Source organism: Mustelus asterias, chromosome 14 (genome assembly GCF_964213995.1).
Source record: "Mustelus asterias chromosome 14, sMusAst1.hap1.1, whole genome shotgun sequence".
In the NCBI taxonomy this organism is placed as follows: domain Eukaryota; kingdom Metazoa; phylum Chordata; class Chondrichthyes; order Carcharhiniformes; family Triakidae; genus Mustelus; species Mustelus asterias.
This window is the reverse complement of record NC_135814.1, coordinates 97226574-97239775: the sequence shown is the minus strand read 5'-3', so window position 1 is coordinate 97239775 and position 13202 is coordinate 97226574. Positions and strand designations below refer to the sequence as shown.

General features: G+C 46.6%; 1 protein-coding gene across 5 annotated transcripts in view; it reads left to right on the top strand.

Annotated features, from left to right (window-relative positions):
* The window catches only part of LOC144503886 (partitioning defective 3 homolog B-like), a 1029287-nt gene that overhangs the window by 455697 nt on the left and 560388 nt on the right, over positions 1-13202 (top strand). For all 5 annotated transcript variants that reach the window (XM_078228918.1, XM_078228917.1, XM_078228921.1 and 2 more), the window contains one exon: positions 5612-5740. In XM_078228918.1, coding sequence (XP_078085044.1) covers positions 5612-5740 — 129 coding nt within the window. The remainder of the gene's footprint in view (positions 1-5611; positions 5741-13202) is intronic.

The following is a 13202-nucleotide window of genomic DNA, read 5'->3' as shown; positions in this document are numbered from 1 at the left end:
AGTGACAGGCTACGAGAGCGGGGGAGATTTCTGATCAGCCATGTGATGGAAAGAAAGTTGGAGTCTTGAACATTACTATCTATAGCTCCAGACTGCAACATTCATGTAAAAGTGCATGTTAGCATAGCAACCCAGACTCCCTGTAACACACTACCACCATCGTCGCTTGAAACATGTGAGATTCTGAGGGGCATTGGCAGAGCGGATCTGGAAAGGATGCTTCCTTTTTTGGGAGAATCTAGAACTAGGAGGTCCCTGACTGTTTAAGAGTAAAGGGTCGCCCATTTAGGACAGAGATGAGGAGAATATTTTCCTCTGAGGGTGGTGAGTCTTTGGAACTCTCTTCCTCAAAAGGCGGTGGAAGAAAAACCTTTGAATACTTTTAAGGCAGAGATAGTTTCTTGACAAGCAAGAAGGTGAAAGGCGATCGGAGGTAGCTGGGAATATGGGGTTGAGGTTACAATCAGATCATCCACGATCTTATTGAATGGCAGAGTGGGGCCAAGTGACCTATTCTTGCTTGTAATTCATTCTTTATATGCACAAGCTCCAATTTGAGAAATCCCATTGTCAAATTATTGAGGTGTTTCTTGTAAGTAAAGAGCTCTGGTATAACCCACCATTTTAATTGTCTTGTTACCCTTTAATGCCGCTTATGAACAACACATTAACAAACATAAGTAAGGAGATCTACCTTTGTGACTTGAATTGCTAGGTCTGAGCCAGATTGAAGTTGAATAGCAGAGTGGTTTCATAGTAGATGCCCAGTCACCCAGATTAAAGACTGGTATAATTAGAATGGAATAGAATCATAGAATGTCCATAGTGCAGAAGGAGGCCATTCAGCCCATCGGGTCTGCACTGACCTATTCCCATAACCCCACATATTTACACTGCTAATCCCCTGACAGGGTCAATTTAGCGTGGCCAATCAACCTAACTCGCACATCTTTGGACTGTGGGAGGAAACCGGAGCACCCGGAGGAAACCCATGCAGGCACGGGGAGAACGTGCAGGCACCTAGTTGCCACACTCCAGCACCTGTTCGGGTACACTGAGGGAGAATTTAGCATGGCCAATGCACCTAACCAGCACATCTTTCGGACTGTAAGAGGAAACCGGAGCGTCCGGAGGAAACCCGTGCAGACACGGGGAGAATGTGCAGACCCCATACAGACAGTGACCCGAGGCCGGAATTGAACCTGGGTCCCTGGCACTGTGAGGCAGCAATGCTAACCACTGTGCTACCAGGCTGCCCACTCCGAGTGTGAAGACATCCATCCCTTCTGGCATTCCTCTTCCTCAATTGCCCCTGAAGTCCAAATTATGCCACAATGGAAGCGACACACACCTGAACCAAAATGACACCGCAGTCCTGATTCCAGAAGTTTTGCCCCTTACGAACGCGGTACTCGCCATTCACGCCAGAGAATGGGGAGTGTGTGCAGAAATGGACCTTTTCTGGGTTTTCCTTTTACAGTTGGGACAAAGTCCTGGAGCACCGGGACAGGCCTATTAAACAGCTCACTTCCGCACTGTTTCAAGGGGGCAGGCCTGATTCCTGTTAACACCCACCCCGGAATGAATATGAGCCCCCATCCCTTTCACTGAGACTCCTGACCCCACACTTGGGAGTGAACATTAGGCCCTGTGTATCTGATCTGTCGTTGTAGTCTAACTTGAAATAATGTTCAGTGTTATCCGGATCTTACACGGATGTTTATGAGGTCCTAACCACATTCAATTCCTTTCAAGGCAGTTTTTTTGACCATTTCGCAATCCTTCATATAGAGATGCATTCCCTAAAGGGAGAAGAAATTGTCTGATCGGGAATATTAAGTAGGATGTAAACTTTTTCTCATGGCTGCACAATAAAGATGTGGAAGGTCGACTTTTTTTTATTCATTCGTGGGACATGGGCGTCGCTGGCTGGTCACCATTTATTGCCCATCCCTAGTTGCCCTTTTTCAGAGGGCAGTTGACAGTCAACCACATTGCTGTGGCTCTGGAGTCACATGTAGGCCAGACCAGAATTCCTTCCCTAAAGAACATTAGTGAACCAGATGGGTTTTTCCGACAATCGACAACGGTTTCATGGTCATCAGTAGATTCTTAATTCCGGATATTTTTTATTGAATTCGAATTTCACCCTCTGCCGTGGCGGGATTCGAACCTGGGACCCCAGAACATTAGCTGAGTTTCTGGATTAATAATCTAGCAATAATACCACTAGGCCATCGCCTCCATCCTCCCCCAAGCAACTAAAGGTGCATCATAGAATCCCTACAATGCCGAAAGAGACCATTCAGCCCATCGAGTCTGCACTGACCACAATCCCACCCAGGCCCTATCCCCGTAACCCCACATATTGACCCTGCTAATCTGTCTGAGGGGCAATTTAGCATGGCCAATCCATCTAACATGCAAATCTTCGGACTGTGGGAGGAAACTGGAGCACCCGGAGGAAACCCAGGGAGACACGGGGAGAGTGTGCAGACTCCACATAGACAGTGACCCAAGCCGGGAATTGAACCTGGGTCCCTAGCACTGTGAGGCCGCAGTGCTAACCACTGTGCCACCGTGCCGCTAATCGGTGATTAGCTTTACAAAGAGGGAAATGAGAGGAAGAAAAGATTATATCTTTAATTCTCTGCTTGGTTAGAGAGTTACGAATGCAACCAAAAGAGAAAATGCTGAAAAATCTCAGCAGATCTGACAGCATCTGTAAGGAGAGGAAAGAGCTGACGTTTCGAGTTCAGATGACCTTTTGTCAAAGCCCAAAGTCACTAATGCAGTTTGCTAGTTTCATGTTTCAGTTTTTCCATACACATGAAGTCCACCTCCAACCACCATGAAGTGTAGCATTCTAGTGAATCATTGTTCTGGGTAATGCCTCATCATCAGTGAATTGTGGGAGATGAAGTTGCGGTTGAAGATCATGCATGATTTTGATGGATGGAAGAGCAGGTTCGAGGAACTGTATGGCCTACTACTATTTCTTAAGTTCACTTACTGCCAACGGACGACTTCTATAAGATTGACCTCATAGACAGAAAACAAACCACATCTGAATTCTTCCAAGTCTGCTTTCCTGTCTAACCCTTTGAATGCCTTACTCATCGCTCGGTAATGGAACTAGCCCCTCTGAGTCAGAAAGTTGTGGATTCAAGTCCTGTTTCAAAAATAGAAGTGCAAAATCAAAGCCGACAACCTTGAGTGCAGCATTGAAAGTGTACTGCACTGTTGAAGGTGGTGTCTTTAGATTAGCAGCTAAACTGAGGCCTCTTCCACCCACTCATGTGGACATAAATGAACTTAAGGCACTGTTTTAAGTTTATTCATTAGTGTCACAAGCAGGCTTACATTAACACCACAGTGAAGTTACTGCGAAAATCCCCTAGTCGCCAGACTCCAGTGCCTGTACGGATACACTGAGGGAGAGTTTAGCACGGCCGATGCACCTGACCTGCACGTCTGTTTGACTGTGGAAGGAAATCAGAGCACCCGGAGGAAACCCACGCAGACATGGGGAGAATGTGCAGACTCCGCACAGACAGTAACCCAAGCCAGGAATCAAACCCAGGTTCCTGGCGCTGTGAGGCAGCAGTGCTGCAAAACTATGGGGGAGGCAGTGGCATAATGGTATTGTCGCTGGACGAGTAATCCAGAGACCCAGGGCAATTCTTCGGGGACCCAAGTTCGAATCCCGCCACGGCAGATGGTGAAATTTGAATTGAATGAAAATCTGGAATTAGGAATCTACTAATGACCGTGAAACCATTGTCGATTGTTGTAAAAACCCAGCTGGTTCACTAATGTCCTTTAGGGAAGGAAATCTTCTCAAGATTGACTCCAGATCCATAGTAATGTTACAACTGCTAACTAGGATGGGCAATAAATGCTGGCCCAGCCAGTAACACCCACATCCCATGAATGAACGAGTAAAAAAAAAACTATTCGAAAGAAGTGCAGGGAGTTCATCCTGGTGTTCTGGTCATTATTTATCCCTCAAACAACACTGCACAAACAGATCCGGTCATTATCATGTTGGCGCATGTGGGACTTAGCTGTGTTCGTTGCCACATTTCCTACTTTACAACAGTGACTCCTCTTCCTGCCGCTTCCATGTCCTTAAGAGGCCAGTGGCAACCATGCACTTTCATTGGATTGGTCTGTCACTGTGCTGGGTAAAGCACTGCAGTGGTTTGCCATTGCCTTCGGCAGGGTGGCTGACAGGAAACACTCCCTTTCATACCGCCAGGCTTAATGGATGGATTTACAGGCTGAGAATTAACCTGTTTGGTCAAGTCACAAGCACACCTTTCATGACCACCAAGTCCTGGAGTGGGACTTGAATCTGGAGCTTCTGACCACTGTGCCACAAGACCTCCACACCTCGAAAATGCTTCATTGGGTGTAAAGCACTTTGAGATGCCTTGAGTTCATGAAAGGCACCATATCGATACAAATCTTTCCTTTACTTCTTTAGCTTTAAGTTTTCAATGTTTTTTTAAATCCTGCTCAAAGAGTAAAACATGATCAACTCAATTGTAATACAGGCCAAATTATCATTTATCCGAAACCCTCGGGGACAATTGAACTTTCGAATTTCAGACTGTAGTTAGGCCTCGGCCTACTTACATTAAAAAGGCTGAAGCCAAGACTCGCTATAGTCTAAAGTAAATGCAAAGGCTGGAAAAGAAAGATGAGCTCTGAATAATAAATATAGGGTGCATGTATTAAGTTCCCACCCATGGCGCTATCTGCGATCCTGCTCAAAGGAGAGGGGGTCGCAAGGTAAACAGTGCAGACTATACTGGACTTCCAGTGCTAAAGATCAGGTGTAGTGGACTTGAGCCATGTTGGCTCCAATTAGAAACTCCTCACGCTAAAGGTCGGGTGCGGTCAGCGAGCTTTGTGTTGGTCGGGTTGTGTCAGCAGCACGGTGGCACAAGGGGCGGCACGGTAGCACAGTGGTTAGCACTGCTGCCTCACAGCTCCAGGGACCTGGGTTCAATTCCAGCCTCGGGTGACTGTCTGTGTGGAGTTTGCACATTCTCCCCGTGTCTGCGTGGGTTTCCTTCCGGTGCTCCAGTTTCCACATTCATAGGTGTGCGGGTTAGGTGGATTGGCCATGCTAAATTGACCCTGAGGGGTGAATTTTCCCATCCCGCCCACCACAGGAATCGTAGCAGGGGTGGGGGACCATGAAAAGGTCCATTGACCTTGGGCGGGATTTTCCTTGGTCTTTGGGGCGAGCATGGCTGGAAAATCCCTTTTGTGTCAGGGGAATTTGCAGGGTGAATACGTGGGGTTACAGGGATAGGGACTGGGTGGGATTGTTGTCAGTGTCGGCTCGATGGGCTGAATGGCCTCCTTCTGTACTGTAGGGAGTCTATATTTCTATGAGCTCTGGTCACCGTCATCCTGCGCTGAAAGTTGATGAGTTTCAAAAAAAGGTGCAGTTTCTGGATGTGTTGGGTTTTCTGGTAAAGGATATTCGACCTGATGTAGTTACTCTTCATCGTCTTTTGGGCCGTGTTTATCTTGTGCTTCTCTCTGTTCCACTTGTCGGCAATATGTTCATTGCTGAATGTTATTGTCCCAACAGGTAAATGGCATCGACATAACGGGGAAGGCTCAGGAGGAGCTGGTCGCAATGCTACGCAGTACGAAACAAGGAGAGACTGTTTCTCTAGTGGTTGCACGTCATGATGACGTCTTTGTGCCTCGAGAATTGGTAATGTACATTCAGTTTTTCTTTAAAAAGTGGGTGGTCTGTGCATATGACATGACTTTTTAAAATTTTGATTTGATTTATTATTGTCACATGTATTAGTATATAGTGAAAAGTATTGTTTCTTGCGTGCTATAAAGGCAAAGCATACCATTCATAGAGAAGGAAAGGAGAGAGTGCAGAATGTAGTGATACAGTCATAGCTAGGGTGTAGAGAAAGATCAACCTAGTGCGAGGTAGATCCATTCAGAAGTCTGATGGCAGTAGGGAAGAAGCTGTTCTTGAGTCGATTGGTACGTGATCTCAGACTTTTGTATCTTTCCCGACGGAAAAATGTGGAAGAGAGAATGTCTGGGATGCGTGGGGGTCCTTGATTATGCTGGCTGCTTTGCCAAGGCAACGGGAAGTGTAGACAGAGTCAATGGATGAGAGGCTGGTTTGTGTGATGGACTGGGTTACATTCATGACCCTTTGTAGTTTCTTGCAGCCTTGGGCAGAGCAGGAGCCATACCAATACCATACTCACAATACAACCAGAAAGAATTCTTTCTATGGTGCATCTGTATAAGTTGGAGAAAGTCGTAGCTGACATGCCAAATTTCCTTAGCCTCCTGAGAAAATAGAGGCATTGGTGGGCTTTCTCCACTATAGTGTTGGCATGGGGGGGCCAGAACAGGTTGTTGGTGATCTGGACACCTAAAAATTTGAAGCTGGCGACCATTTCCACTTCGTCCCTGTTGATGTAGGCAGGGGCATGCCCTCCACTGGGCTTCCTGAAGCCAATGACTATCTCCTTCATTTTGTTGACATTGAGGGAGAGATTATTGTCTTATTGACTTATGCAAGATGTGCGAAACGGATCTTTGTACAAAGGATAGTGGAACTTTGGAGCCCTCACCCGAAAAAGATATTCAGTCTAGGTGTATTTTAAAAACTGAGATTAATAGATTTCCGTTAGGCCAGGGTATTTAGGATTAAGGAAGCAAGGTGAGTAAAGGGGAATTAAGATGTAGGTCAACTGTGTGGGTGGCACAGTGGTTAGAACTGTTGCCTCACACAACCAGGGACCCGGGTTCGATTCCTGGCATGGGTCACTGTCTGTGTGGAATTTGCATGTTCACCCCGTGTCTGCGTGGGTTTCCTCCAGGTGCTCCGGTTCCCTCCCAAGTCCGAAAGACGTGCTGGTTAGGGTGCATTGGCCATGCTAAATTCTCCCTCAGTGTACCCAACAGGCGCCGGAGTGTGGCGACCGGGGGATTTTCACTGTAACTTCATTGCAGTGTGAAGGTAAGCCTACTTGCGACACTAATTAATGAAGTTTAAACTTACCTAATTCAATGGTGCAGCGGCTGATTGGTCTATTCCTGTTTGTAGGACTCAAATCATAATGATATCTCTATGCTGTGCACATGTGCATGCTAGGATGACATTGTATGTTTCTCAGCTGGGTTGCTGGAAAACCCTGTTGCCGTCTAGAATCAGGCACCAAAATCTTGCTGCCGTCCGGAGTGGTGGGATCTTACGGTCCTGATGATGACACACCCCCACCACGGGTTACCCAATGGCAAGGGATGCGTTCAACGGGGAGGCGATGGCCTAGTGGTATTATCGCTAGATTATTAATTCATAAGCTCAGCTAGTGTTCTGGGGACCCGGGTTCGAATCTCGCCACGGCAGATGGTGGAATTTGAATTCAATATAAAAAAAGGCATCTGGAATTAAGAATCTCCTGATGACCGTGAAACCATTATCGATTGTTGGAAAAACCCATCTGGTTCACTAATGTCCTTGAGGGAAGGAAATCTGCCATGCTTACCTGGTCTGGCCTACATGTGACTCCAGAGCAATGTGGTTGACTCTCAACTGCCCTCAGAACAAGGACAACTAGGGATGGGCAATAAATGCTGGCCAGCCAGCGACGCCCATGTACCACAAATGGTTGTTGGGCCACAGTTGCGGCTGCTGGCTATCCTTGGAGGGATTGGCGCTCCAGGATCATGGCTCAGCCCCTGTGGCTTTTTATTTTTAACACAGCGAAAACAAGTTACCTTGCCCTGGCCCCTCACAACCTTTGTTTTCAGGTGGCTGGCTCCCACCTTGAATGGTGGGGCGGCTGATCACTCGAGTGCTGGAGGGCGTCCAGCAGCTCTCAAGCGTCGGGAACCTGCCCACCACCATTGACAATGGCGTCCCATAAGACCCCGCCGCCATTGAGAGGCACGCCGCGCCCCGCTGCTGTCTAAAACACACCGCGGAGAGGGAGGAAAAGATCCAGCCCAGGGTGCACAGCACACAAAACGAGTGCCCTATATCCTCAGCTGCCACGTTCCTGCTATCCCTGTGAATGTTTCACTTTGACCTGACACTCTGCACTGTCCTCAGCCTGTCCGTAATGGGCAAAATGGCTATGGTAACGTGAAAAATTCCAAACGTTTGATGGAGTTTCAAGAGGTAATTCAATCTCCGGGCTCTGCTGAAATTTTTAAATTACTTGAGCTGTGCTCTTGTGATTTATGACGTCACCTATACTGCTTTGCTGATCAAATGACAGCCTTGCAACTTATTACCAGACATTCTATTACCCTCTGCTTATTTCACAGTTTTATGTCTTGAGCACATTTTCTGGCAAGTTCATTATTAGAGAAGATAGTGTGCCATTGAGAGTTGCTTTATTAGCGGCATCTTTAAGATAAAGAGCTAAAAATATAGTGCGCACATGAAAGCGAAGGTATATTTTAGATGCATTATCAAGGCATTATCTTTTTCTCTCTCTTCTCCCTCTCCCTTTATCTTTTCTTTTCATCCCCTCCCATTCTTTTTTTATATGTCGCTCTCTCTTGCTCCTTTGTCATCCTTAATGCCTTTGGATGTTGAAGCCACCCAGCAGGGTTCCTCCTGGTTTGTTTATTCTGTTGACTGTTTGCTGAATCTCTTGCCCTTTCTTCTTTGTGCAGCGTCTTACGTTGCCGACACTCTTCTCCCTTATGCCTCCCCGTGTACAAACTTCAGATTCTCCAGTTCTGTTTCCAGGTTTGTACGCTGGTGACCTTATTTTGTGCTAAATCCTGCGTGAGGAAGGAAGGAAGGAAAGAATGGATTTCCTAGCTTTGTTGGATTTTTTTTATTATCTGCCACAGAGAGCATTTTAACATAAAGCCCCCCTGTCTCTTCCCATTCCTCCTCATTGTCTGCCTCCCCCTTTGAGAGTTATTGCTGAGCAATCATTTTTCCTGGCCACATATTTATTGGGTTTGAAAGCCACGGGATCCATTTTCTTATAAGCTTTTTGCCTCAATAAGTTGCATCTTCAAAAATAAAATACTGTAAATATCTCTGTGGGTGGGCGGATAAACCGCGTTTACCACAGAACTGGGCAGCACAGTGGTTAAGCACTGCTAACTCACAGCGCCAGGGACCCAGGTTCAATTCCAGCCTTGGGTGACTGTCTGTATGGAGTTTACACCTTCTCCCCATGTCTGCGTGGATTTTTTTATGATGTGGAGATGCCGGTGTTGGACTGGGGTAAACACAGTAAGGAGTCTAACAACACCAGGTTAAAGTCCAACAGGTTTATTTGGTAGCAATCGAAAGCTAGTGGCGTTTGCTACCAAATAAACCTGTTGGACTTTAACCTGGTGTTGTTAGACTCCTTACTGGATTTTTTTATCCATTCGTGGGACACGGGCGTCGCTGGCTGGCCAGCATTTATTGCCCAATCCTAGTGCCCGAGTGCAATTGAGAGTCAACCACATTGCTGTGGCTCTGGAGTCACATGTCGGTCAGACCGAGTTAGGATGGCAGGTTTCCTTCCCTAAAAGACGTTAGTGAACTCGATAGGTTTTTCCGACAATCGGCAATGGTTTCACGGTCACAGTAGATTCTTAATTCCAGATTTTTTTTCATTGAATTCAGATTCCACCATCTGCCATGGTGGGATTCAATCCAGATCACCAGAACACTAGCTGAGTTTCTGGATTAATAATCCAGCGATAATACCACTAGGCCATCGCCTCCCCCATAACCCGGGTTTCCTCTGGGTGCTCTGGTTTACCTCCCACAGTCCAAAGATGTGCAGGTTAAGTTGATTGTGCTAATGTAAGCCATGACAAGTTACCCCTTAGTGTGTGTCAGGGGGATTAGCAGGGTAAATACGTGGGGTTACGGGGCTAGGGCCTGGGTGAGATTGTTATCGGTGCAGGCTTGATGGGCCGAATGGTCGCCTCCTGCATTGTAGGAACTTTATGATTCCTATGATTTCACTCTATGATCCTATTTCATGTTTCTTTTTGAGGCGAGGAGGTGAGGTTCAGTGGAAGTGCTTTCAGTGGTGCGAGGGTAAAAGGGGGTGAAGGATGATAGGATGATGACATTTTATTGTTGGTGCGTGTGCTAGTTTTTAACCTAATGCAGCAAGCCGCTTGAGCTGAGCTGTTTCTTCTGCCCCTGAGCTGGACAGAGACCTGGCAACAGACCTACCAGCAGTGTTTATGTTCATTCAATATCCTCATGGTTTGCGAGTCCTCCAAGTGATTTCCTCATCACACGGGACGGCACGGCTTCACAATGGTTAGCACTGCTGCCTCACGGCACCAGGGACCCGGGTTCGATTCCTGGCTTGAGTCTGTGTGGGGTTTGCACGTTCTCCCTCTGTCTGCATGGGTTTCCTTCGGGTGCTGCGGTTTCCTCCCACAGTCCAAATATGTGTGGGTTAGGTGGATTGGCCATGATAAATTGCCCCTTCGTGCCAGGGGGACTAGTTAGGCTAAATGCGTGGGGTTATGGGGATAGGGCCTGGGTGGGATTGTGGTCGGTGCAGACTTGATGGGCCAAATGGCTTCTTTCTGCACTGGAGGGATTCTATTAACTACTTCCTTGCATCTCTGGGAAAAAGGACTTTAGCCCATTCAGTTGGATAAAGATAGAATGTGTTGCAAATATTGGGTGGGATTTTCTGAGTGCTTTCGCCTAAAAATTCAAAAATCCCGCCCGAGGTCAACGGACTTTTGCCCCCCCCCCCCCCCCGCTACGATTCCCATGGTGGGCGGGCCTGGGAAAATTGCCCTCAATGAGTCCCTCATAAATGAGCGGTGAGTTGGGGCGTAAGTCACTGAATTTGGAAAGTTTGAAGTTCTGTCGGGCTTATTCAAGAATATTTTCTGATGGTGATTCATTTAATGTTGGTTTTAGGAAGGATGTGAAAAGCTCAGTGGCTTAGTTCAACATTATCCTTTCCTTTTTTGATTTAAAAAAAAAATCCAGCCCGCATGTATGGGACAGATTTCTCTCCTGCGTTTTAAATAGAATTGAAGTAAGATTAATGAGTCTGCACTTACCTGTGTTAATCTTATCATCTAATTTGAATAATGTATCGCTTCGGCCTGTTTCCAATCTATTGGTATCTCTCCACTGTCCATGATCCCCGACTAATGCCTAGAATTGCCGTCATCATAAGAATCATAAGAACTAGGAGCAGGAGTCAGCATTTCAGCCCCTCAAGCCTGCCCCACCATTTAATACCATCATGGCTGATCTCATCTGGGCCTCAACTCCACTTTCCTGCCCATTCACCATAGCCCTTCAAACCTTCCTAATTAAAAATCCACCTCGTCCTTAAATTTACTCAAAGTCCCAGCATCCACCGCACTCTGGCGTAGTGAATTCCACAGACTCACGGCCCTTTGAGAGAAATAATTTTCCCTCATCTCCGTTCTGAATCTGCTACCCCTTATCCACATCTCTTCTGTTATTGTTCTGGATTGCCCCTCCAAGTCTACTTTGTTAATTCCCTTTATCATCCTGTACACTTCAATTAGATCTCCTCTCATTGCCTTGCCCTGCCCAAATCTCTCTTCGTAAGACAAGCCCCTCATCTCTGGGATCAATCCAGTGAACCTCGTCTGAACTGCCTCCAATGCAACTACATCCCTCCCCAAGTAAGGGGACCAAAACTGTGCACGTTACGTTCCCACCCATTCCACCAGCCTATGTCCTCTTGCAGTCCATCTTTCACTATCCTCCTCAGTTCACAGTACTTTCAACGCCTGTGTCATCAGCAAATTTTGAAATTATGCCATGCATACCCAAGCCTAAATCACTGATGCATCTTGAAAACCCTTCTTCGTACCTTGCTCCAACCTGAACGACAACTGTTCACCATTACTCTCTTTTTCCCAGCCCTCAATACAACTTTGTATCCATGCTGCCATTTTCCCTACTCATGGGCTTCAACTTCACTGGCAAGCCTATTACGTGGGACTTTAGATCATAGAATCCCTACAGTGCAGAAGGAGGCCATTCGGCCCATTGAGCCTGCACCAACAACATTCCCACCCAGGCCCTATCCCCGTTACCCCACCCTGCTAATCCCCCTGACAGTAAGGGGCAATGTAGCATAGCCACTCAACCTAACCCGCACATCTTTGGAGTGTAGGAGGAAACTGGAGCACCCGGAGGAAACTCATGCAGACACAGGGAAAACGTGCAAACTCCACACAGACAGTGACCCGAGCCGGAATTGAACCTAGGACCCTGACGCTGTGAGGCAGCAGTGCTAATCACTGTGCCACCGTCACCCAAAATACAGGATCTTTATCAAATGGCCTTTACAAGTCCACTTATACCATCTCGACAGTGTTATCCTCATCAAATATCTGTCACCTCATCAAAAAGCTCAGTCAAATTAGTTGAACGTACTTTGCTTTTAACAGGTCAGTGCTGGCTTTCCTTAATTAATCTATGCTGTCCAAATGACTGTAAACTTTGTCCAGGGTTATAGTTGTGAAAAGTTTTCCCGCCGTTAAGGTTAAACCGTAGTTGCTGGGTTTATCTTTCCACGTCTCCCTTGGCGCTCTAGATAAATACCTTATGACCCTGCAGATGTGTGGTTTTAAACCTCTTAACACCTTGCCCAGGGCTTCCACATTATTTATATAATTCATACATGTTACCTCTGAACCTTCGTAGGGAACTGAGAAGGGCTTGAGCAGCTCTGGGGGAAATGGTTTGGAGGGCTTGCCTACGTGAAGGGGTGAGATTAACGTAAACTTTGTGGAAGGCTGACACTGTCCCCGCAATACTCCCGACAAATCACCACATCTCTTCTGTTATTTAAGCTCCTAAGCACTGCTGGACTCCTCCAAGCCATTTCCCTGATGTGACCATTCAGCAGGGTCTAACAAAACACCATTTGTAACCGTTTGGTTAATTGAAACAATGGAGTCCTTTAAACTGGCATTAAACTTAGGTGACCTAAAAATCTGTCAGTCGCTCAGTTCTATGCTTTGATTTCAATTTTCTTTCACCAGACTGAATTTTGAAATGCATAGTTAGATTTTTTTAAATCCATGTACACCATACACAGGCTATTAACCTATCCTCCACCAGCATTCTGTGCTGGAAGAACACTGGTCAAAAATGGATGCTGTCGACTCTTATTTGATTAATATGACATACACAAAGGTGGCAC